At 39.0% G+C, this 25,492-nt stretch overlaps 1 protein-coding gene across 4 annotated transcripts in view; it reads left to right on the plus strand.

Moving 5' to 3' along the window:
* The window catches only part of plcb3 (phospholipase C, beta 3 (phosphatidylinositol-specific)), a 47,370-nt gene that overhangs the window by 12,119 nt on the left and 9,759 nt on the right, over nucleotides 1-25,492 (plus strand). For 2 of the 4 annotated variants that reach the window (XM_067525451.1, XM_067525452.1), the window contains 15 exons: nucleotides 1,240-1,326; nucleotides 15,982-16,050; nucleotides 17,673-17,810; nucleotides 18,112-18,191; nucleotides 18,310-18,363; nucleotides 18,578-18,650; nucleotides 20,254-20,354; nucleotides 20,491-20,657; nucleotides 21,152-21,298; nucleotides 22,349-22,506; nucleotides 22,624-22,706; nucleotides 22,876-22,960; nucleotides 24,722-24,869; nucleotides 25,162-25,263; nucleotides 25,348-25,421. In XM_067525451.1, coding sequence (XP_067381552.1) covers nucleotides 1,240-1,326; nucleotides 15,982-16,050; nucleotides 17,673-17,810; nucleotides 18,112-18,191; nucleotides 18,310-18,363; nucleotides 18,578-18,650; nucleotides 20,254-20,354; nucleotides 20,491-20,657; nucleotides 21,152-21,298; nucleotides 22,349-22,506; nucleotides 22,624-22,706; nucleotides 22,876-22,960; nucleotides 24,722-24,869; nucleotides 25,162-25,263; nucleotides 25,348-25,421 — 1,566 coding nt within the window. The remainder of the gene's footprint in view (nucleotides 1-1,239; nucleotides 1,327-15,981; nucleotides 16,051-17,672; nucleotides 17,811-18,111; nucleotides 18,192-18,309; nucleotides 18,364-18,577; nucleotides 18,651-20,253; nucleotides 20,355-20,490; nucleotides 20,658-21,151; nucleotides 21,299-22,348; nucleotides 22,507-22,623; nucleotides 22,707-22,875; nucleotides 22,961-24,721; nucleotides 24,870-25,161; nucleotides 25,264-25,347; nucleotides 25,422-25,492) is intronic. The other 2 variants (XM_067525453.1, XM_067525454.1) reach the window with 1 other exon arrangement.

The following is a 25,492-nucleotide window of genomic DNA, read 5'->3' on the forward strand; positions in this document are numbered from 1 at the left end:
TCTGCAATTTATTTGCCAATTTTTCTACTATAACTACAGTGTGTTTGTTATGTGGGTTTTCCCACTCTCTTTATGTGCATTGCTCATTTTTCCTTCTAAATGTGCTGGTAAGAGAAGTTTCTGTCCGATGCCAGACAGATCTTGCTCTCTTCTCCAATCTGATGGTGATGATGATGCTCGTATCAGTACTCATGACGACATCCATACTGTATAGGAGTCATCAGTCACTGTAATGACAAACAATCCCTATCACCGTTGCTGTTTCCCTGGATGCCTGGACAGTATGTTTGTCTGTTGGACACGGGTATGACAACTTACCTTTGTTATTACAGAGCCAGTAGGTGTGTGGGTGTGTGTGTGTCAGTGTGTCAGTGCAGGCATGCTATCTTGCGTTACAAACCCATAATGATGTTAGTAATGACATGTTGACATGTTGATGAAGGTTCCCATTCCATCATTATGCTGCACATGAGTGAGATTTTAATGTTGGCCAAACGTTGTGGTTGGCAGCATCAAAACAGCTGTTGCACCACTTATGCACGCCAACACGATTCCTGCCTGCTATTTTTCTGTGTGTCAAAGATCCCATAATGGCGTGACCATCATAAAACAGCAGGTTCAGCTTATGCTGCCATAAACATCATGTTTCACATCACACCTTTTGCCACAAGACTTCTTGTGAGGGAGAGTAAAGATAGTAACTGTTGCAGGATTTGCCTTTATACTGTAAGTTTCCTTACATACATCTTGGAAACAAAACAGATATTATTTTTTCTTAGTGACCACTCATACAAATATTGGTGTTGTTTTCAAATTATTTAAATTTATTTTGCCTACATTGGATCAACTGGTGCAAATTTAGAATAAAAGCTGAAAGCACCATGTTGTGTAAACACAGCAACACTGATTAAAAAGTGGTAAGACTGGCTCTGAAACATTAAGAGTCAGTAAAGACAAAGTGAAAGTACCTTCGTTAACTATCGATTTCTTAGGTGTGCTCACTTTGTTTAGCGTCATCTTCACAAAACATTTGTCATGTTTAATTTGTCTAATTGTTATTTACTTGCTTCAGCTCTCTTCACTGTTGTAATGTCACTGTGTCCATCAGATCTCAGCAGGTATTAAACACAATGTATATGATGAATCCAAGCCCCCAAATAAAACCCAGTTTGCAATAAACTGATTACCTTTAAGTGCTGTGTTTGTCCTTCTAACAGTTTTATTTTTGTCGTTGTCTAGGAGCCTAACTGTGGGCCTCCCACCCTGGTAACACTAAAAGTTGACCCAGAAGGATTCTTCCTCTACTGGACTGGAGGGCCCAACCTGGTAAGATGTATACACACACGCACATGCGCACACACACACGCACACACGCACACACACGCGCACACACACACACACGCACACACACACACACACACACACACACACACACACACACACACACACACACACACACACACACCTACCTCAAAGTAGGCAAACTGAACAATTGCCTGTTTCCCATCTCACTAACACGTACATTATCTATTACAAATGGACCAGTTTACAGCAGACCACATTGGAGATATACCAACATACTGTACAGTGAGGGCAGCTGTGGCTCAGGAAATAGAGCACTTAACTTACCACAAGGTCAGGGTTTAATTCCAAGGTCCTCCTGCTAAACTCGTTTAGGTCCAGCCTAAAAAATAGCAGCTACACATTTATTGGTGCATCCTGAATTTCCCCACTGGGATCAGTAAAGTAGTTTAAAAAAAAAAAACAGCCCCTGTGCAGTAACACTAAAAATTTAAAGCCTCTCATTAAAATAATTCTATAACCCAAATACAGTTTCAGCAGTGGTTCCAGCACAATATCTGTTATAAAAAGATGTTGCCACATGACTTTGCATTAAAACAAAAACAGATGTCTAAGTGCCTTTTGGCACAAGGAGCATGGAAAATGGTGTTTCAGTGACTGATCAGACAGTTCGAAGGACACTGCATGACAGATGGCTTGCAAGAAAAACATCAAACAGCACAAATGGCATCATTACGCTTGCCAACGAACTGAAAAACAAGCATGTTGAATGGGAGCACATTGCTTAATTAGATGAAACCAAATGAAATAAGATTGGATCAGATAAAATCCACCATGTTTGGACTAGACCTCGCTAGGACTACTAGAGTCACTGCACAGTCCTCTGTTAAACATGGCAGCAGGAGTCTGCTGATATAGTATATTGAAGATTTATGTAACAGGAAATTTATTTTGCAAGAGAGACCTGTGAAGAAATTCCATGTATTGTAAACATGATCAGTGTAACAATACAGTTCATTCACACTATTGTTACAAACTACATTAAAAACTTCATAGTCAAGGCTTCTATCTACTCTGTGTTGTCGCTGTGCCAGTAGTATGGTGCATAGTACTGGAAACTTTCCCAGTTCAGAGTTGGTAGAAGAATCATTTAAATCCAGTCTATCCTGTGATCTAGTGTCATGGGTATGAGCTGGGAGGTGGCAGTTTAAATGCATTATCAACAAAAGTATATTTATTCAGATACTGAATGATTCATACAAAGATTTACACAAGCATGGTCTCGTCCACACCCTGATAGATCGAATAAGTCATCAAAAGTTAAGGTGAGCATAGTATAACATTTCTCTTTTGCAAATGAATTAGGGGTTTACTTAATGTTTTTTTTATGAGAAATTATGGTTATTACATCGGTCTTCTGCAGAGCTACACTCCCTCTTCTTCCAACTGTTTTGAAATTGTTATTTCCTCTTCCTCTCTTTGTGTCTCTTTTTCTGTTGTTGTGGTTTTTAGTCAGTCCATTAGTTCAGCCAAAATGGGTTTTATCAATTTGTCCCTGTCTCCTCTCCTCTCCTGTTCCTCCTTCTCCACAATGGCTTTGTGGTCTTCATCCTTTTAGTCCTTCCATCTTATTTGCGCTGTCCGTTCATCTGTACTTCCCAACAATCACCCTCTCGTTCGTATCTTTGCTTGCTGGGACTTAAGCAATTAGTTTAGTAATATTGGATTTTACATTTTAGACATTTAGATGACCGAATTATCTAGAAGCAACAGACAGTGAGTCAGCAAGATGTAGTGTTTGAGATGTTCTGATTATACTGCAAATGTATTAAAGGTCTTTTATTTTAATTTTAGTTTTAATACGAAATTATAATCATAATAATCTTAAAATGTGTACACATGTTCACAAACAAAGCAACCTCTGTATATTTTTGTCTTCTACATCTGATCATTGTTCTTCCACTGTCTCCTCTCTATCTGTGCTTGTCATCTTGTTATCCTTCCATTCATCTGTCTGTGTATAAATATCTGCGTGATGTTGGCCTGGTCAGATCAAATTACCTAGGAGCCCCCCACCTTTCTCATCCCATCATCCCAAGCTATCTTTGAAGTATGTTTATCTTCTTCTTGTTCACAAACACACACACACACACACACACACACACACAATCTTTCCTAAATTCGGTCTGTCTTGTTATCCAAAAGGCATCTATGGAATCACCTGTTGATCGCCAACATTATCACTGCGTTGTGTCAGCATGTTTTTGTGAGAGTGCGCTTTGTGTGTGTGTGTTTTGGGCCACAGCACACTTCAGCTTGTCTGCATGTGTGTCAGTCTGTGTTCATGCACTGACATAACAGACACAGGCTTTAAGTACTCATTCTATCCTGATGTCGTGTGTGTGTGTGTGGTACTCAGATAATAGGACATTTGTTGCCTGAGGTGCAGCTGTGACATTGTTTAGCAAAGAGTCAGATCATCACTCTTTAAATCTTTTCAGCATGATGGTGGAGCCTGTCTACAGTCTTCAAACAGCTTTATAAGGGCACACAGCTTCAGACAGAAGAAGAGAACATAGTCATTAGATAATATTACTAGTGCTACTCTGATATCGTTGGATTCACAATGCAGTGGGTGATATAGAGTTGAGTCATTGCCTCAAGTAGATATGAGCAGAGAAACGCAGAACACTTTATGCAACTTCTTTTTAACAGATGCTTGTACTTGCTATGACCTCTACCAATCTTTGATGTGTCAAATTGTTGGAGATCTCCTTCAGGTCATCATCTATCATCTATGTGTTCAAACCCTGCCTAGTTCTGTAACAGGTCAGAATCACCATGTTTAATGATGAGCAGCTTGTGGCTTGGCAGCTTGTGTTGTTTCAAAAAAATCTAATTAAACTAATTCAATTTAACATGTCATTTCTTAGTTCAAACACAGTCCTCCTACTACAGCAATGTTCCGAAGTTTACTGTAGAAAGAACACTGTTCTTATTTTTGTTTGTTAGCTATGGCTCTGAGAGGCCAAGCTAGAGTCACCAGTGGTGAAGGAGGTATTTAGCCCCTTTAAGTAAAAGTAACAATTGCACATAAATACTAATTGTAAAAGTATTTATACATTTTATGTTAAGCCCGGTACTGACACTGTAACCTAAAGGTGTAATCTGTAAAATTTACATAGATTTACTAGCAGAAATGAAATAAACTAGTAGTATAGTGGTTTATAGTAGACAGAAAAAAAGATTATAATTGTGAATCGTCTAGAATGCTGGGCAACAAAAGATATGTGTGTGTGTGTGTGTGTGTTTATATTTTTATATATATATATATATATCTATATCTATCTATCTATCTATCTATCTATCTATCTATTTATCTATCTATATATCTATATATCTATATATATATATCTATATATATATCTATATATATATCTATATATATATCTATATCTATATCTATCTATATCTATCTATCTATCTATATATATATATATATATATATATATATATATATAAATGAAAATCTTCTGGCCATATCACCCAGCCCTATAGCTGACACTGATATGTTTATTTACTTGCTTTCATCCATGCAAATTATTAATTTTCATACTGCCCTGTCAGATTATATCTTAAAACTTCAAGTCAAAGGAACTTCTGTGGCTTTAGTGGAAATACTGGAATAAATTAACGCCAGTGCATCCTAGTTTGCCTGATGTGCCACAGAATTTGAATTTTCTTCATTTGCTTTGTTACTGAGAGCTTCTCGTTGGGGGGCCAAGAATGAATTGCAGCTTCTACTCTTATTTCAGTAGCAGAAATTCAGCTTGCTGTCAGTCATGGCAATGGCAGAAATGAAAATATGAGGTAAAATCTGCCTCACCCAGATCACCAAGATATTGTGAGAAAAATGTGGAAAAACACGGTCAGAGACCGTGATAAGGATTGTAGGTAATATATAAAATTGAAATAAAATTTGAAAAGACTGTATGTTGCTTCTTTAAAGGTCTTTTTTTGTGCATGAATAGATTTTTCATTTGTCAATACTGTTGTTTTTCAATTGTACTTTGTTTTACTGTAATTGTTCTCCAGGTTGTCAGAGTGTGTGCGTGGCCTGTGCTCTGACATATGTCTTAAACTTTTCAAAGTATAAAGTTTCTGCCGTGACGCAGGTATAATTCAGGAAATGCCATCTGCTCCACTTCAAACTTATTTTTTTGGTCCAGTTAGGCTTCTCAGAACTGTTGTAAGGTGAAAATAATTGCACTCAAATAACGGCTTTGCAGAAGTCCTATTTCAGCATGACTGTAGTGATTCCAGCCATCCCAGAGTGAAGCTTTAATACAACTTTGTGGCTCCTCAGGAGATTTTGAACCGGAGCTGAAAAGAAAGAGGACACTGCAACACAGATATCCAGCTATTATTAATGGAAACAGTTAATACGCTTTTACACCGATGACGGGGGTATTCTAGATGGAACCTATTTCTCTGAATAGAGGGACCCAAAATATTTGATCTCTAGTGCAGTTTTTATTTATGCTTCTTCGCTCTTATTACTTTACATGTCATATATGTTTTTTGAGAAAAAAAAAAACATGGATAGTGTCAGTTTGAAGATTTCTTCCCCTTGGACGTAACTGAGATGCATTGTGCTGTATATTCTGTGTTATATTCAGCGTGTCCATGGCACTAGATTGCCCTCAATAAAGTACATTTTTAGAATCTCAGCAAAGACATGCAAGGACATCCAAAAGTCTCCAGCCCAAAAGTGTCAAAGCACTTTTGTAACAAAGCTCAATTTATAAAAAGAGGATAGAAGGTGTGATTCATGATGCAGTTCTGATATTATGTTTATATGGGATGGGCAAATAAAAGCTCAGCCCCTGTGGACTCAGCACAAGGACTTTTGAGAACATATATTCTCGTTTGACCCAATATAGTACACCTAGGATTTAATAGATCACTGAGCAGTAGTAGCTATCAAGTAATTACCACAAAAACCAATTTGAGTTGATATCAGAAAGGGTAAAGAATAGTTTTTAGTGTATATCAGAGTTCTTATTATTCTTTGATTCAGTATGTAAGATCTGCTTTGAACATTTCCTCCTAGATAACCTCATGTAGTGTTTTTAGCCTATTTGTCTTCTCTAGGACCTGAACCACAAACATTCATGTATCTTAATGTTTTTTTGGCATCAAACTGACTTTGAACTCCTATTGAAAGGTACGTTTGTAATGGAAAAGAAAAGAGGAAAAAAATGTAAATGTTATTGGCAATGTCCATACAGTGAACATCTTTTGACATTTTTAAAAATATTTTATTCTTCTCTGACTTTTCTTTACTCTCACCTGTCACCTTTTTTTTTTTACTTCTCTCTGGTTTCTCTCATTCTAAATCTTTCCCATTTTTATATCCACCTGAATGCGTGCCCTTTCCTCCTCAGGGTTATCCTCCATATCCCAACCTCCATCAATTTTCTTTCAGTTCACTTATGTCCATCTGTTCTATGTTACCTTCTTTTTAGGCCTCACTTTGTTTGCCATTAAATATCTCTTATTTTCCCCGGATTCATTTGTCTCTGTCTCTTTCCTGACACCTTTTCTTGAACAATGTTTTTTTTTCTCCCCATCTCCCTCTTTTCTCTCCCTCTTTTCTCTCCCCCTTTCCTCCATCCTTTCCTTGCTTTTTGTCCTGCAGTTATCATCTTCTCCCCATCCTTGTGTAATGATCAGAGGTTTAGCTTACAGGACCTCTGACACGTGTGTCTATGTGTACTCACAGCTCAGAATTTCCTATAACGCTTGAGTCAGTGGCGATTTAAACCAACTGCCACTGAAACACGCGCACGGGCACACGCACTGGCTTGGCACTGTCACAACGGAGACACACCCCACTATGCACCAGTGCAGTGTTTTTCTTTCCTGTTTACTTACTCACTGTCCTTTACTCTTTCTCTTCACACTGCATTTCATTCCTTACTCTCCCTGTAATCTGTTTATTGCATTTTAATATAAAAATGTTATCAACATAGCCCCATTTACTCTTGGAAAAACTTTACTTATTCTGACAGAGATGCACCACTGTAATTTACATTTGTTATTGTGGGTGTTCTGCAGGCATAAATGAAGAAGTGTACATGAGGTTTGAAATTAATAAAAAACATTTAGAAGGAATGAGAGCAGGATTCACCAACATGCAGGAAAGGTTGAGTATTAGTGTAACACGCTGTTATTGTTAAAAAAGCACGCGTTGTAAAAAAAGCAAAGTGGTAGCTTGTTTTAAGCTCATGTAGCCATAGCTTTTAAACTTGACCGCTCATAAATTAATTAAAAAAACTCATACAAAACTGATCTAAACATATAATGTTAAAAAAAAAAGTTTATACCCTTTGCTTTTTTACAGAAAGCTTCACACGGCACCCCACACAGACTAGACCTGTAATGAAAGTGAATTTCACTTTCACTTCACTTTAATTTTCTAGTAACTTGGCCTGTTTTGGAGGTTATAGTGTTCTCTCAGCATCTTTACACTGATTTTGGGATTTTCACAGGTTTTTTTGTTGTTGTTGTTGTTCCTTTCAATCACATTTCCATCTTAATGCGCTTTTATCAGAAACCAAACATCTGGCTAAAAGAGGATCATCACGGTACATAAAAACGTGTTGGTTTGATGATTCATGTGGTTTTAAAGCACAATACCATGTAAAGTGTGGTTTCTAATGCACAGCCAAACTAAGCTAATCAGGCAAGATATTATTCATGGCAATTCGTTTCCCTATTAAAGGACATTTCTGTAATAATTCTCCACACTGTCCTTGCCAGCACAGATGATTTGTCACTTATAATGTAGTTTCCTGTAAACAAATGGCAGTGTTTGAGCTGATCCTGGCGGAGCGCAGCCTCACCTTCCACAGCAGAATGAGTTGAATTGCACCTGGCACTGCAGCTAATCCTCCCTATCCCCCTGTTCTACTTTGACTATCCTTCCTTTTGCACTTTTGCTGTTGGCCGTTGCCCTGTTTCTACACTGCTAATCCACTTTCAATTTGTCTTTCTCTCCCCTGTTTTCCTTCCCCGTGTCTCTCTGTCTTGGTGCAGCTGTTAGCCGTCAGAGAGACGAGACAAAAGTTGTTCCTTAAATATAAACTAAAGGGAGACATTTCCTCCCTCTCTGTTCTCCATCTTTTCTTGCTCTTCCACCTCGCTGCATCCGTGTTTTCTCCTTCTCTTTCTCACTCTTACTTCTTTCTGTCTCTTCTCCCATCATCATGATCATCTTCTCATCAGTACTTTTTCTGATGTGAATTCTTGACTCTTGAGTTATTGCTGCTTAATTTCTTGCAACAACACTTCTAATCTTTCATTCTCTCTCTTGGCGTGGGAAAGTGGGCAGGAAGTTACTCAGACGATGAGGGTTCTGGGGAATTTCGTTGCCCCCTCTTTCCTCCTCCACATTTCTTCTTTTGCCAGAAATCCGCTCTCTCCTTCTGTCCTCGCTTCCTCTTCTAAAGGTGCAAAAGTCATGTCAATAGCACCTAGACTTTAAAACATTTGCCCCTCAACATTTTAAAAACATTTGTTTAATATGCTGTGTCTCGCCGCAATCACCACATGTGTAAATGGAGTTATGACTTTTTTTTATGTCCAGTGTAGGCCTCAACAGTGGTTGCTACCTAATTTTCAGTGATGATTAATGTTTACATACATTTTTTGATTTACTCAGCTTTGTTAAAGTAGTAGTTCCGCAGTTTGGGACGTATATTTGCTTTCTGGACAAGACTTAAATGAGAAATTTGAAACCTCTCTCATATCTGTGTGCAAATGGAAATGGGGTGGAAACAGTCAGCCATGCTCCGTGCCGTAGAATGAGTTTCCCTAACTACACAAGTGAAGCTCAATAATTAACGTGTCTTACAGTATCTTGTTTGTTTAATCTGTTTGAAATGGTGTATAACTGTCATTTGGTGAGACTTATTGGTGCCATGACTTTTTGTTAGCTACAGACTGAGCCACGATAGCTGTTTTCCCATATTCTAAGATAGCTGGCCAGCTGTAGCTTCCTATTTGGTGTGCAGTTATTATTATTATTAGTGGATACACTGTCGACAGATATTTTAATTTTGCTTGTTTTCTCTAACTAATCTAAACATCGTGTATAATGACAGAAAACAGAGAAAAGCAGCAGATGCTCACACTTTACAAGCTGAAGCAAGCAAACATTTGTATTTTTTTTTACCTTCTCTAATGGCCTTACACATTTACTGATTTATCATTTGCTTAAACACTATATTTAAAGGCTCATGTTGTTCTTATTTGTCACATTTAAATCATAAACAACTGAACTAATGTGTGTGTGTGTGTGTGTGTGTGTGTGTGTACCTTTTCTTATACGTGAATATGCTGTAGCTCTTAAGTGTATCCAAAATCCGAAATGTGTGTTTTAATGTAGTAACAGCAGCTTCTTGTAGTTTGGTGTGTGTTTGTGTGTGTGTGTGTTTGTGTGTATGTGTGTGTGTGTGTGTGTGTGTGTGTGTGTGTGTGTGTGTGTATGTGTATGTGTACGTACACCAATGAACCATCAGAATTGTTTGAAGAACTATTGTTGGCAAGTATAGTACAGATCTGATTGAGATTATCTCCTTGGCTGAAGTCAAACATCCATGAGGAATTAACTTGGAACAAGGGGTTTACATAGCGCGCACACACACACACACACACACACAAACACACACATGCACGTACACACACCCAGTGAATGGCTCGCAGGGGAAGTTAAGTGTGTCAGACGATAATGTGACAGCTTCCTCTCTTCTTGTTCTCTCTCTTGGTTTCTTTTATTTCGCCTTACTGTTGACATTATCTGTTGGTGGCAGAGCACTCTTCATTTACACACACACACACACACACACACACACACACACACACACACACACACACACACACACACACACACACACACACACACACACACACACACACACACACACACACACACACACACAGCGCGTAGGAATTCAGTTCTTCTCTGTATGATGAAGTGAGACTTTATGGTATCGATTCCATTGTTCAGGCAGAAGCTTCCTCCATAGTGTGTCTCGGTGTGGGTGTACGTTAAATTCTGTTGGCTGCAGAGACACAGCTTTTTGGTCAAACCTAAGTCCTCTACATGAGAAGCTTGGTAAAACATAGGCTGAATCTAGAGCCGGCAAGGAAAGAAATTATGTTTTCCTAGCAGACAGATTTGTTTTACCAGGGCTAAAAGCTAAAGCTAAATTACACATTTTAGTCTATTGACAGACAACAAAGCAAACTTTAATGCCCAGTGCATTGACTTTGCTCCCAACTGAACTCAGCATTTACCTCTTCTTTGATTTTTCTCAATTGTCTCTCCTTTTTCCTCACATCTTTATGTCTTTATGAAGCAACACTAGATTTATAAATTCCCATGATAAACGCAGTTTTCTGTTTGCATGTGCCTCAGTTCACAATAAACCCACTTGTGCCCACGTGTGTTTTTCCATTGACTTTTTACGCAGTTGCACTGTGCTTAAAATTCACTTGTTCTGTCTGAATACACCAGAGCTCACTAATTAGGCCATTTTGTGTTTCTTGGCTGAGGCAGTGACTTTAGGTATTACTGGGCCAGGCAGTTAGCAGTTGCTCTTTCCAGTACCAAGTGCAATTTACAAAAATGATGAACTATTCCTTTACATACATTTACATCTAAGTTTCTATCTTCCTTTCTTTCTGCTAGTTTGTGTGAGAGGGCTGTGGGCAGCTGCAAATGTAGGGTTGTGTTGCAACCTCACCCCCACTGATCTATGTGTGTTTGCATTTTGTGAAAGATTTATGATTCCTGTAACTATTTTTGTTTTGTGTGTTTGGCCCGTGCAGTTAGTATTTATTTGCGCTTTGAGACATTTGGTATGACGGTTCTGTTTATGTGCGTGCTCGTTTTATTAGTGTTTTTTTCTTTTCTTTACTTAAATGACTTTTTTTTTTCCTTTTTGATGCATTTGGAGAGAATTTATGCCTCTTTAATGTTTACATTTTTTTCCCCTACTTTTCCATCATGTTTCACCATGTCGATTCTGAGATTTCACAGATTATAAATCTCTTCAGTTAATTTTGTAAGCCTTTCATGCCTTAAAATTGAGCGAATGTGTTTTTAGCCTCACCAGGCCACAGAAATATGAAACAACTGAGATTGGAGAACAGACAAAAGACAATAGAGGAGATGGGGACAGAAAGGGTACATGATATCCAGCTCATATATACAGAGAAAATATTACGAGGTGACGAGTTATGGAGCTGTCTCATGCTTCACAGCGGTATTAAGTGCTTTCTCTAAACACCTTGCCAACTCTCCTATTGTAGTCATAAAACAATTTGAAGCTCTCTTAGTTCTAGGATATTTCTGTGTCCCTTAAATTCTTTTCTCCTTTGCACTGATTAGCCAGTTGGGTCGTGGCCAAGTGGTCGAGGGTGGAGTCGCATGCTGTCACCAAGTGTTAGTGTGTGTTCTCCAGGATCAGTTTCCTATGTGCCGTCATCATGTGCCATTTGAACTGTCATTGGTCATTTGGGACATATTTAGCTGTGGTGATCTTTGAAACACACTCGGGGGTGTGTCACAGGAAAGGAGTGGCGCTGTCTTGATTGTTTAGTTGCCCTTAAGCACAACGAATGTTGAGAAAATGACTTGAGGAGAGTGGTAGGTTAGAAGGCAGGAGGGGAAGTGGGAAAAGCCAATTAAAGAAATAAAGGAAGGAAAGGAGGAGCAAATGAGAGCCTAATCAAAACACAATACATTCACTGCACTTGTGTTTACAGCCTAAAAATAACTTTTAACCTAATAACTATTGTTGGATCTGAACTCCAATACATGCAAGTTCAGATCGTTTAAGTATGTGATGTCAGAAATGAAATTTAGGAGATGGCGTTATGTAAATTTTTGATTTTATTAAGCAGTAATAATGGAAAAATGTGCTTATTGACAATTGTTGACAATGAAAAGATAATTTCCACTTTCATAACTGCCCAAAACACATCTTTATATAATTTATGTTTAGGGTTTTGAAGTATCTTATTATGCCTAACATGTAGGGTCCTGTTGGATCGATGGTAGAGCATTGGGTTGGCATGCAGAAGGCTGCGGGTTGGAATCTCCCCTGGGCTGGGCCCGGATAAAATGGGCCGGATAAAATGGAAGTGTGGGGGCAGGAAGGGCATCCGGTGTAAAAAAAAAAAAAAAAAACAACAAAAAAAAAACCCAAAAAAAATTAAATAAAAAAAAAAATTAAAAGAAAAAATATAAACTCATGCCAAATGAATGCGCAGAATCCATTCCGCTGTGCTGACCCCTGAAGGAACAAGATGAAAGCTGATGGTTTATTATGCCTAACATGTGAACGCCACACTGAACAAATGTGAATGTGAACGAATGTGTTTTTTGTTTTTCTAAAACCCTGGAAGACCCGTGAATACTTAGAGAATCCTTTTAGAAATGGAGCATTGTGGCACGTAAGTACCTAATGCAGGTGTATTTATGGTTTAAATGCTAATATGATGTAAAGAGGCTTCCGTTACTGATGATAAGACAGAAAATTAAGTGGGTTCATCAGATACTCGCTTTATTCAGTGCTCTGTCAGCAGTGCTCCTATTTGGCACAGTTTCAAACTCAAATGCCACACAATGTTCTGATTTGGTATTTTTTGTATTTATTTACAATGCGAAAAGCTGGATGGAGTTATGGAGCTGTCATGAAATCGTAGATGCTCATTTTTACACTTAAAGTTGAAAAGAGCAACTGAGAAAACAGTCCAACCACAATGTCTATTTCCCAGAATCCTTAGTCTAGTTTGCAAATTGGCTACACTAACACTGTGAATACAGTAGATCATGTTTATTTCAGACTATATGAGATCCCACAATTTAGCTGAAGTGGATCAGATCCGTGCTGCTGTGGTTGATTGAAATAATTTAATAATTGAAAACCTCCTTAATCTCATTGATTTTGATTTTGAGCAAAGAGTGCCATTTTAATGTATTTATTCCCCTGTAATCCAAAGCCGAGGGTAACAAGTCACTACAGTCTCTTGATGGAGTGCATGGGAGTGCATTGTGGGAAATGTAGGAAATGTGTAACTGAGGCAGAAGTACAAGAGACCAGCAGAGAGAAAGCTCTTTAGTTCAACAAAACTGTAAATTACAGTGAATTATTGCACTTTATCCCAACATGACTCTTGGAAAACTCTCACTCAGACTCATTTGGAGCATTAATGATCCCGCAGCTGAGGCTTCAGTGATAAATGCAGTGAGCTGTGTTTGGGCTTAACTCTGAGAGATGAATGGAACACTACAGCTGCCACGACTAGCTAAATATTACACACTGAAACACACAAATACACACATGCTAACCGAGCAGAAGGCCAGAATATGTTAGGAATGTGCGTGTGGAAATGACCGACCTTCACACGGACACACGCTCCATGTCGAGTGCTCAGTTTCGCAACTGTGTGCCAAAACACACACATTTGACTTCACATTTTTCTCAGCGCATGCTGACACATTTGTACTACAGTAAGGATTGTCTGGTGGAGAACTGTTCACGCTTCTGCGTCTTGTTCATCTACTGCATGCTGAAAGCATTAGATGCAGTATTATTTCCACATATGCATGCACACACCTACCAACGCACACGCGCACGCCCTCGGTCTTGCTCAACACGTCAGGATGTTTCACAAGTCAGGACCTGCATGTTTAACCCATGTCTGTGTGCATGATCTGCGTCGCTGTGCGTTTTATATTGCCAGTCAGTAAAAGACTGCCAAAGACACACACACACACACACACACACACACACACACACACACACACACACACACACACACACACACACACACACACACACACACACACACACACACACACACTTAGGCGGCAGACAAAGTTGTAGTCTCATTACTGTGGTCTCCCAGGAGTCACCATGGAAATGGCAGAATGAAACCACAGCCTGTGGGAGTGGACGTGTGTGTGCATGCATGTGTGTGTCCTACAGACCCAGAAGTGCTTCATTCCCCCAGGAAATAAGTTATTCTCCACAGGCCAATCAGAGGACAAAGTCTGACACAGTTTATTCCAGTTGGTTCAACACTTTTAACCTTAACTAGCTGCGGCCCATCTCAGTGGGGCACATAGCCTCCGGGATGATGAAATCTCAGCTAGAGAGAAATAACTAAAGAGAGAACGAGGAAGACATACGTTTCAGTACTTCAGCCAAAGGAAAGCGATTTTATGAGTTTGTCTTTGTTATTGTTTTTGGAAAGTAGCTACATGTAGAGCCTGAGACATTTCACAAACATCTGGCTCAAACAAAGAATAACATGAGTGGAGACAAACATTTTGTACATTATTAAAACGTGTTGTTAAGAAAAAAAATTTAATCTGTGTTCTTAAAGACATACAGAGATATGCAGAACGATGAGAAGGAAAGGAAGATTGAATGAAATGATGGATGAAGAAAAGTAGCTTAGAGAATGAGTGGATGGCTAAACAAATATTTACAGGGCGTCCTCCTCTATGTTTATGGCCGGGTTTATGACCACACTCTCCTCCTGCTCTGCACCCTGCCAATTTCATCTCTTCCCATCTTTACTGCCACACAACGCTGTCCTCCTGGTTGAGGGAGCTATTTGTCCTGACTTGCTGTTACACAGTGTAAGTCTTTTGCTTGTGTGTGTTTGTGTGTGTGTATGTATGTGTAAAAGCCTTCTCTGAATGTCTCTGTTTTGCTACTGTCTCACTCACAAATTCACAGTGAAAGCCTAGAAAAGCAAGGGAGTCTTATAAAAGATAAATAAAATAGAGTTAATGTAAGGAAGAGAAAGGCTTTTGGCCTGACGAATTAATTCCTCCACAAGATTTAATTCAAGTGAGTGTTCTTTTCTCTTTGCTTCAAAAGCAGACATTTTTCAGTCCGTATTTTCAGCAGACCATAATGCATAACCTATAAGAATGGACTACTGTGGTGTATACCCATCTGTGCCTCTGTTACCATCTAATGTGCATATCCTGTTTATTTTTCTGTAAATGTTTTATAAATTATGCAAAATCACCAACTGATTCTGAACCTTATACACAAAGATCAAGGCCAAGCGTCCAGTCACGCTAGAGGCCCTGTGGCACTGCACGTACTTGTGCACAGTGTGGTGCTTTGAGTTGTGTACCTGCAAACTGTTCTCTTGTTTTGTGCCATTTTAAGATGTTTGCAGTCTATGTGGGCTGTGATTGAACATGATTAGGACTAGGAGTTTACAGCCAAGTTAGCAGCTTTGTGAGATATGACTTAGGCATGTTTGCTTTGAGGTAAAATGCTATCTTACCTTGTGAATCGTAGCAGGAATAGTATAGTAGTTTAACTTGTTCACCATCTCAGTTAAGCATGTTAGTACATATGCTCACATATTATTTAGGGCGTGACATTACAGTTACGCATGATGGGAATGCCTTTAGTTTTGTATTGTATTTCCATATAATGATATGGCAGTAAACATCAGGGGATCATCAGTATATACCAAATGTAAGTTTATACCAAATGTAGCAGTCTGATATCTGATAATATATTAATATATTCGTTACTAAAACAAATCATCTGACACTCTTCTGTTTTTTAGGATGTGGAGATTCTGGACATCAACACCATTAGGGATACAAGAACAGGAAAATACGCCAAACAACCAAAGGTTGGGAGAGAGAGAGAGAGAGAGAGAGAGAGAGAGAGAGAGAGAGAGAGAGAGAGAGAGAGAGAGAGAGAGAGAGAGAGAGAGAGAGAGAGAGAGAGAGAGAGAGAGAGAGAGAGAGAGAGAGAGAGAGAGAGAGAGAGAGAGAGAGAGAGAGAGAGAGAGAGAGAGAGAGAGAGAGAGAGAGAGAGACTATCGCCTCTTGTCCTCTGACCAGCAATGTATTGCTCAAGTGTGACTGTCGCCAAAACATGTTCGTGTGTGTGTTTAACCTCCCAGCTGATGGTGAAAAGGTGACAGAGTGCTAATGAGTTAGCTGACAGATGGACTGTCAGACAGGAAGTGATATAACTGGTGACTGTTGGCGAGGAAGTCATTGTGTAAGAAAGAAGAACAGGCCGACAGAGCCTCTAATGTAAACCTGGATATTGGCGGAAAACTGTTGAATTGTATGGAGAGTATATAGACATAATCCAGACCTGGTAATCACTTTGGTTAAAACAATGTTTATATTATTACTTTAATTTTTAAAGCACATAAAACAAAATGTGTATGATAAATGATTGAGTAGTAACTACATGACCTTCAGCTGTACTTTGTTAAAGTGCATTTTGGGGTTAATTGTGGCTATGTAGCTACACTATGCAGATGGCTTAGGTTTGGTTTGTTTTTAAAATGATTTTCCTGCTTCCATCCCAACTTAACATCATAAGAAAAATTCTAGCTTCTAAAAACACTATTTTATACTAACAACAACAAAAAATAAACAATCATGTGAAAGGCATTGCTCATAGTAGGACACACAGAGACAGTTATCACCTGACTCACTAATTCTCCATTCTCCCGGATTTAGCAGGCAGCCATTTTTCAGGGGAAAGGAGAAGCTCTGGTAAACTGTATGCTTCTGACCCAGCACCAAAGAGCAGACAGACATTGGTAAAACATAGTGAATCATTTAGCAGTTAAAGGCCAAGATGTTTCCCCCAGGAGTTGCTAGGCACCACAGCTAAAAGGAGAGTGAAGAAAAAAGACCTACAATGAATTCTAAAGTTGCTCTACAACATCTGGATTCTCTCCATATCAGTTTTAACTTAAAAAAAAAAGGATAAATGCAGGTTTTTATTTCAGATGCAAAGGTCCTGTCACTCTGGAAAATCTACAGAGCACAGTGTTGTGACAGTTATATGAGGATTTTCTCTTTGGTTCAAACAAATTTCCAAAAAAAATTAATAGTGAGATCTGTGTAATATCATTAGTAAGTGGACATCAGGTTACTGTTCATTTGTTGTGTTTTTCTGTAGTTTGGGTGAGCTCATCCTTCAAACTAGTTTGCTGCTTGTTATGTATACTGTTAAGGCAGTATGTCATCAGTCATACATGTTCATCGATTTAAATGCAGTGAAAGAGACGTACCACAGAGGGAGTGAAGGGGAGAATTCAAAGAGTTGATGGTAGAAAGAGAGACAGAGCAGCCTGAAAAGGAAGAAAGAGTCATTTGGTTAATTGGATAAGAGCATTACATCACATTCATCACATTTACGACTCTCAGGAGACGGAGAGATGTACAAAGATTGGATGTAGAGTTTGTATCAAACCAGTGTTGAGGTCAGTGTTTTGTTTGTCAGGACCCAAAGCTGCGGGAGTTGTTGGGCTTCAATAAAGGTGACTACGTTGAAGGGAAGCTGGTATCCATCGTCCATGGCAACGACCTGGTCAACATTTCTTTCCTCAACTTCCAGGCTATGCAGGAAGATGCAGCTAAGGTAACTATGCACACCACAACCTGAAATCAGTTTTTATTTATCAGTTTCTTCACTTCCTTCTTTATGCCCTTCCTTATTCCCCTCAGGTTTCTTTCTTCAGCCCATATGCAGATTACTCACTTAACAATGTTGACATAGAGGCATGTGTGTGTTTACGAGTGGTAAAGCCAGATTTCCTGTGTGTGTGTGTGTGTGTGTGTTGTATATAGACACTGTTTCACTTAGTTTTGACATCAGACAAACAATAGTTAAACAATCCTGTTTGATCTTCTCATTCTTGTCTTTGTGTGTGTGCTTCCAGCTTTGGACAGATGAGCTGTTCACACTGGCCACAAACATACTCTCTCAGAATGCATCACGAAACACTTTCCTCCGCAAAGCGTAAGATGCTGTATCTGTTTGTATATGTTTGTGTCTTGGCTTGACATCAGACAGCCGTAGATTCAAGATGATCATTTTAAAAGCCTGTGTTTTCTCCCCGACTCGTCGGGTGTTTCAGGTACACTAAATTAAAGCTGCAGGTGAATCAGGATGGGAAGATTCCAGTGAAGAAGTGAGAAACCCGCACATCAGCCACTGTTTAAACTGAATTTTTGGTGACCTCCACTTCTTCTTTCTTTTCCTGTTCTCATTGTTTCTTCCACTTTCTCTCTCGTTTTGTGTCCATAGTTTATCTCCAGTTAATCTCTGTACACTGCTGGTGTTAAACCCTGTTTGATCACCAAGAAATCTGGAGTGATTAATGATTTTTAACTCTTGTTTTTCAGTATTCTCAAGATGTTTTCAGATAAAAAGAGGGTTGAGACTGCTCTGGAGCAGTGTGGGCTCATGAATTACAGGGTAGGGATCCATTTATTATCAACGTAAGACGTGTGTGTGTGTGTGTGTGTGTGTGTGTGTGTGTGTGTGTGTGTGTGTGTGAGGGCTCATACAATAAAACAGGTTTATAAAGTTTGAACAAAGTCTCTCGCCCTGGGGTGTTATGTAGTAGATCTACAGCAGTGTATCCTTAAAATATGAGAATTCAAATTTTTAATTGTTTAAAGTAGGCACTAATAGGAGCACACGTTTTTGAGTTTTGATACTTGTGCCCTTCAGAGGCTTTGATTAGTGAAATATGTTATCGTCAGTCAAACAGAACAGTTTTCCCCGCTGTTTCCATTTTTTGTGCTAACGTAATCTGTCTCCTCACTGTAGATTCAGATTTACATTACACATGAAAGAAATTAGTATTTTACAAAATGTCAAACTCAGAGCAGGAAGATGCCAGTTGACTTTCTTTTTACACTCCACCCTCATCTAAAATTTTATCCTCTAAGCTTCTGATTGACTAAACACAATTGATTGAGCACTACTACTTTAGTGCCTTGGGATTGAGATTGTATCTGCAGTAGTTAGTAAGCAGAAACATTAAATTAAGCAGAGACAACAAAGCTGGTAAAAGTAATGCAAAATGATGATATCTGTTAAAACAATTTAAGAGTTTTGGCCTTTTTAGTTACTTCCATCATGGCAGCTAGCATGAACAAGCCTCACCTGAGACATTTGAGGCATGAAGACATTACCAGTGGTGTTTTTGTTTTTGTCTTTGGAGCTATGAGGAGAAAAACGTATTTATCAGATGGAAAACACTTCATACTTCCCAGTAAGGACAAATTACTATATGTTAAAACACTAAGGATCAACACTCCAACTATTCTTTTAAACCTTTTAGTCTAATGACAATTGTAATCATGTGCTTTTAAAAAAATGACTATTGTGAAAATCTTGCTTATTCTTGTGTCTGCATTGAAGGTGCTACAGGCTTGAGGTTTACTAGGTGAAACAAGGTTTCTTGTGTCTTGATCAGTGACGACAATCTTTCTTAAAAATCAGTTTAAAGTCACAAGACATTTCTTTTAAACAAGAGACCAGATTGTGCACTGTGCACAGTCAGCATTTTTCCTTGTATTATTGTTCTTTGGTGCCTCCTGCTGGCTACGTAGAAGAAGGCACATGACTGAGCAGCTATTAATATTATTTGGTGCCTTCAAAAGCGCATTCATCTTCAGCCCATAGTAACAATACTTAATAGTTGAGTATAAGTATGTCTTTTGTTTAAAAGACAACACAGCAGTGAGTCAGTGTCAGTGTGTAGCTGCAAGCAGATGGCTGCTGAGATGCTGAATGTTAATGGGATCAAAGTGTCTCTGAAAGCACCAGGCCTCTCTGTCACTGTGTTGACCTATTTACAGCTCCAAACAGAAACTAAATATGCAAGTTTAACAAATTCACGAAGAGGAAATGAGCCTCTAGTCTCATTTGTCTGTCATAAAAATTAAGCAACAAAGCAGGAGTTTAATGTCTTCTATTGTGTTCTCAGTTTAGTCACGTTTCTGCCTTCCTCTGTTTTCTTTAATGTTGTTTTCACACACACCTCCATGTTTTCTTTCTTTCTCTGCAGTCTGAGGGAATGAAGCAGGATGATTTCACCTGGGAGGCCTTTCAGAAGTTTCTCGACAGCCTTTGTCTGCGGCCTGAGATACAAAGCATCTTTGAAGAAAGGTATGTGACAGATACTGTATATTGATAGTAGTCTCACAAGTTTGTACTGTGATTTTTCCCTTTAGCCAGAATAACACTTCAATCTACTGTAAATATCCACATGATATCACACACACTTTAACTCTCTTTGCTTCAGTGGCTCCAAGAGGAAGCCGTTCATCTCTTTGGACCAGTTAATGGACTTCATCAACCGCAGGCAGAGAGATTCCCGACTGAACGAGGTCTTGTACCCACCACTAAAGAAAGAGCAGATCCGACAGATCATGGAGAAATATGAGAAAAACACCAGCCAGCTGGAGAGAGGTTGGTGACCCTGGGTGTTTTTTGCTTCAAGTCTTGATTTTTTTCTATTTACATTTCATTTCATTTAAATGTTTCATTTTGCAACAATTGCAACAAGTACAGTACTAAGCAGCTCCTTGTGTGTAATCAAACAGGACACTCGGGAGACTTTCTTTGAATTCAAAAAACATGTCAGTTGTGTTGTAAAATATTAATAATATGGTTAGTGATTTTATTAAATGTCCCTCCACATGTTTGCCGTGGTCATCTGTGGATAAAATGTCAGAACCCTGGGAACAAACAGATCCCTGGCTACATTAGGCAGCTCTGCGAGGACACTGTTAAGCCAAAACCTGTAAGATGATCCACTTTTCAGCCCACAGTGTTCAGACCTGAAATGGAGCTGCCCTCTAAATCTGTTTTTATCCATCCTGAAAGCAGGAGCTTTGTACTGTTATGGTGTAACAACTTAGTCTTTCATAATGCTGTACCAACTCTGTCTGTCTCTTCTTCAGACCAGATCAGTTTGCAGGCTTTTAGTCGGTACCTGGAAGGAGAGGAAAACAGCATTGTGCCTCCAGAGAGGCTAGATATCATCGATGATATGAACCAACCACTGTCTCACTACTTTATCAACTCCTCACACAACACATACCTCACAGGTAAAATCACTCTCCTCAACACACATACAGTGGCACCTGAAAGTCTATCAGCACTTTAGAATTTTTTTTTTGTAAAACATAATCACATTTTTGATCCTGGTTTTTACCATCAAAGTCGGATCATGACTAGAAGTGTGTCACTGCTGGAACAAAAAAGATCTCTCAAGACCTTAGAAGGCAAGTTGTTGATGCTTACCAGGCTGGAAAAGGTTATAAAATAATTTTGAAAGAATTTGGACTTTGAGGCAAATCGTGAACAAATGAAGGAAATTCAGCACCACTGATACCCTGCCAATGTGATCAACCAGCAATGATTACACCAAGAGCTGGACGTGTAAAAGTCTAGGAGGTCACAAAAAACCCCAAGGTAATAGGAAACTTAAAGTACGCCTTAACTGATTTTGAACTTGCTTTTGGTTCTAGTTTAGGTAGTACATGCATATAAATACCAATAAACTTCCCTTTGAATTCCCTATGTCAAAATATCTCTATACTTCTAGCTGAAAAATGCCTGCAGATGACATAACTTGGAGTAGCAAGAAGACTATGTTCTGATGTTCTTTGGATGGATGAACCAATGTAAAACTATTTGCTTCATTAGGAAGTGCATTGCTGGGGGTTTAAATTTGCATTCCAGCATAAGAACCTTATAGTGCCTGTGAAGTATGGTGACAGTGTCATGTTTGGGCCTGCTCAACTGCCTCTGGTCCAGGGAAACTCATCACCCTTGATGGAGCTTTGAATTCTGAGTTGTACAATTCTTTAGGAAGTCATTAATGTATCCATGTGTGGACTAAGTGGATCGTGGAGCAATGACGGTTCCTTAAACGCATAAGTCGTTCTACAAAAGAATGGATAAGGCAGAAGAAAAGTAATGTTTTGAAATTGACTAATATCTTTAGTACGGTTTCTTTCATCTACTTTTAGAATTAGCCCCTCACATCTAATCACATTCATTTATTTAAATGCTTCACATTAAGCATCTAGTTTTGTGGTTGATCTTTTGGATCTGAACCCATTTCCTTCTCACTTTCATGCCTCTGTTTTTAGTGGGTCAGCTGACTGGTCTATCATCAGTGGAGATGTACAGGCAGGTGCTGCTGACAGGATGTCGCTGTATAGAGCTCGACTGCTGGAAGGGCCGACCACCAGATGAGGAGCCCTACATCACCCATGGGTTCACCATGACCACTGAGATCTCCTTTAAGGTGGGAGTCAAATGTTCATGTGTTACTTTGCTGTTAATTCACTCTTTTAGATCTTTGCCAAAGAGACTTTATTCATTGACCTCCTCCCCCCATTCCATATTTTTCCCTCAACTGCAGGAGGTGATTGAGGCAATAGCAGAGAGTGCATTTAAAGTCTCTCCATACCCTGTAATCCTGTCCTTTGAAAACCACGTTGACTCGTAAGTTGCATCAATATGTATGAGTGTGTTTCCATTCAAATAGACTCGGATTTTGTATTTTGGATCAATTATGTTGTTGTTTGTTTTTTACAGTTTACTGACTGACAGTTTTTAGTCTGATGTATTTGCAAATCAAAACTTAAACCAATCTCTGTCTGTGTCCTGTCAGAGCCAAGCAGCAGGCCAAGATGGCAGAGTACTGCAGGACCATCTTTGGAGATGCCCTGCTCATTGATCCACTGGAGAAGTATCCGGTAAGACTTCTCTCCAGTCAGATCTGACAGATAAACTTTGTTAATATATCCTTTTTGATACTCTATAATGCTGTTTAATGACTTTTTTCCTCACCTTTTCTCACAAATTTATCAAATCACTAATATCGTTTTATGCAACAGTTACTGGGCTAATCATCAAATATGATCAAACAGCTTATCTGCAGATCACAGATATAAAATAATGTGAGTACTACTAGTGAAGGTGGAACATGTTAATGTTACATCTTAATATGTAACAGCACACCCTGTACTGTACTGTATGTGCCCTGCTCACCGTGGCTAGTGGTTTTCCAAAGTTACTAGCCACTTAGTATTTTCATGGGCCACAGTTTTTTTGTTGGTTGTTGACCAGCTGCTATAGTTGGCTAAAATGTACTTGAACTAGATTTACAGCTTTTTTTATAAGAAATAAATAGAAGTATATACATGAAATAAGTATAAGTATATTTGATAATGTAATAAAGGTCATTATTAAATATGTAGCTCTAATAAGGTTGTGTACAAAACCCCTTTTTTATAAAAACATGCAGTCTAGACAAAGAATAGCTTCTTAGCTTCTTTGTTTTGTTTATGTCTAATCAATAGAAGTTTATAAAATACATAAAAATAACTTTATACATTTCTGAGAAATGCAAAGCGTCATGATCGAATCATGAGCAGACATTAGGTAGTTCTCATGGGAGTTGTAGTTTTGTAGTGTCCTACTGCAAAGACCTTTTATATATTAAATATAAAAAGATATAAAATTCAACCCTTTAAAGTGGCTAGTGGCTGTTACATACATGCTACTGATGAAATCCACCTGCTTTTGCCTGGTTGGCTGTTGTTAATGTCCAGCCCTGGTGTCCTGATTATTCACATTTGAACTTTTAGAGTTTCGATACAAAAGTTACATAATTAGAGATTATTGTTGATGTACAAGATATTGTATGTGCGAGGCCGGCTGGTTTGTATGGGGAAACTAAGCAACATGTCGGTCCAACTATTCAAAAACGATGATCAACATTAACACTGCTTTCACTTCATAGAGGACAAGGGTCAGCATGGTCACTCTGAACAGTGTGCAGCTACACAGCCCCACAGGGTTGGTAGAAGTACACAAATTTAATACTCAAGTAAAAGTACAAGTACTGGCCTAAAAAAATTGTCCATTATAACAACTACCACTTCAAACATTTTTATTTATGTAAAAGTACTAAGAATATTCTGTACATTTCTTAATGTACAAAAGTAAGAACAATCTACAGCATTGCTTTAGTGCCACGTGGGTAGTGGCCACTTCTGACAAATACGTTTTATTTGCTAAAACCTTATTTGCTCAGTTCTGTAAGTTGCTAAATCTGCTGATGATATCATGTGATAGCAATATTTGCAATATTTCCTCTGTGTGGTTTATAGTAAGACCGTGTGAACTGTGGTGTTTGATCTAGGTAATAGATAACAGCTTAAACTGCAGTGTTGACCTAAATCTGAATCTCGGGCCAGGCTGTGATGGCGATTAAACTAAACTAAACAATCATTCACATTTTTCTGACAGAGAAGTTGTTCTTGATTTGGAGTGAGTATGTAGTATGTAGTTCCCACAGTATTGGGAACAATACTGTTGTTGGCATTTCAGCATTGCATCTGGATATGTTGTGGTTGGTGGTGTAGCCTTGTCTAGACCTTGGTGAAAGATCACATTTCTTGTCCCCATCCCCAACTCTTGAGCTTTGTCTTGTGTCTCTTATGTGATTTTAGCTGGTCCCAGGTCAGCCGCTCCCCTCACCTCAGGAGATGATGGGGAAGATTCTTGTTAAAAACAAGAAGAAGCACCAACACCACCGGCCCTCGAGCAGCGGCAGCATACGACGCAAGGAGCAAGGGGAGCAGTCATCACCCAACAATGGTACACTACACACATACACCTTTTATGCAGAAATATGTTTTTGAGAGAACTGCATTAAACCCTACCTTCATCTCATGTAGTGGACTATCTACAGGCTTTAATTGCATGACATGGTACAGCAGCTGTTTTTGCTGATTTCTTCCACTGCGGCTGTAGTAACTGGTGGAATACGCTTCTGTTTGGAGAAATGAAAACCTGTTTAGTCTTGGAAGCTACAACCAAGCTAAAAGTAGCCATTGCACACTGATGTGGAAAGACAAGAGCCAATGATGTTGTGCTGTTTCTACTGTAGAGTGTCCTTTGACAGACAACGAGGGAAGCCAACTCCTGTCCAATGTGGAAGAGAAGCTGGCTGAGAGGATGGTCAAAGAATCAGAGCCTCGCAAGTCCCTTGGTGGGTTGAAGGAAAATGGAATAGGTGATTTGCAAAAAAAATATTGTAAAATATATAACAAGTTGTTTTTTAATATCCTACCAGGAGGTGAGGGAGAAAGTGAGGAGGATGAGGAGGATGAGCCGGCATTGGAGCAGAAAAAGCCGAACACCGATGAGGTAAGAACCAGCAGGAACTCTGCTGAAGGCGTGTTTAACTGATGGGCTGACTGATCGGTGGTATTTGCCTC

The sequence above is a fragment of the Channa argus genome, chromosome 12 (genome assembly GCF_033026475.1).
Source record: "Channa argus isolate prfri chromosome 12, Channa argus male v1.0, whole genome shotgun sequence".
Taxonomy (NCBI): domain Eukaryota; kingdom Metazoa; phylum Chordata; class Actinopteri; order Anabantiformes; family Channidae; genus Channa; species Channa argus.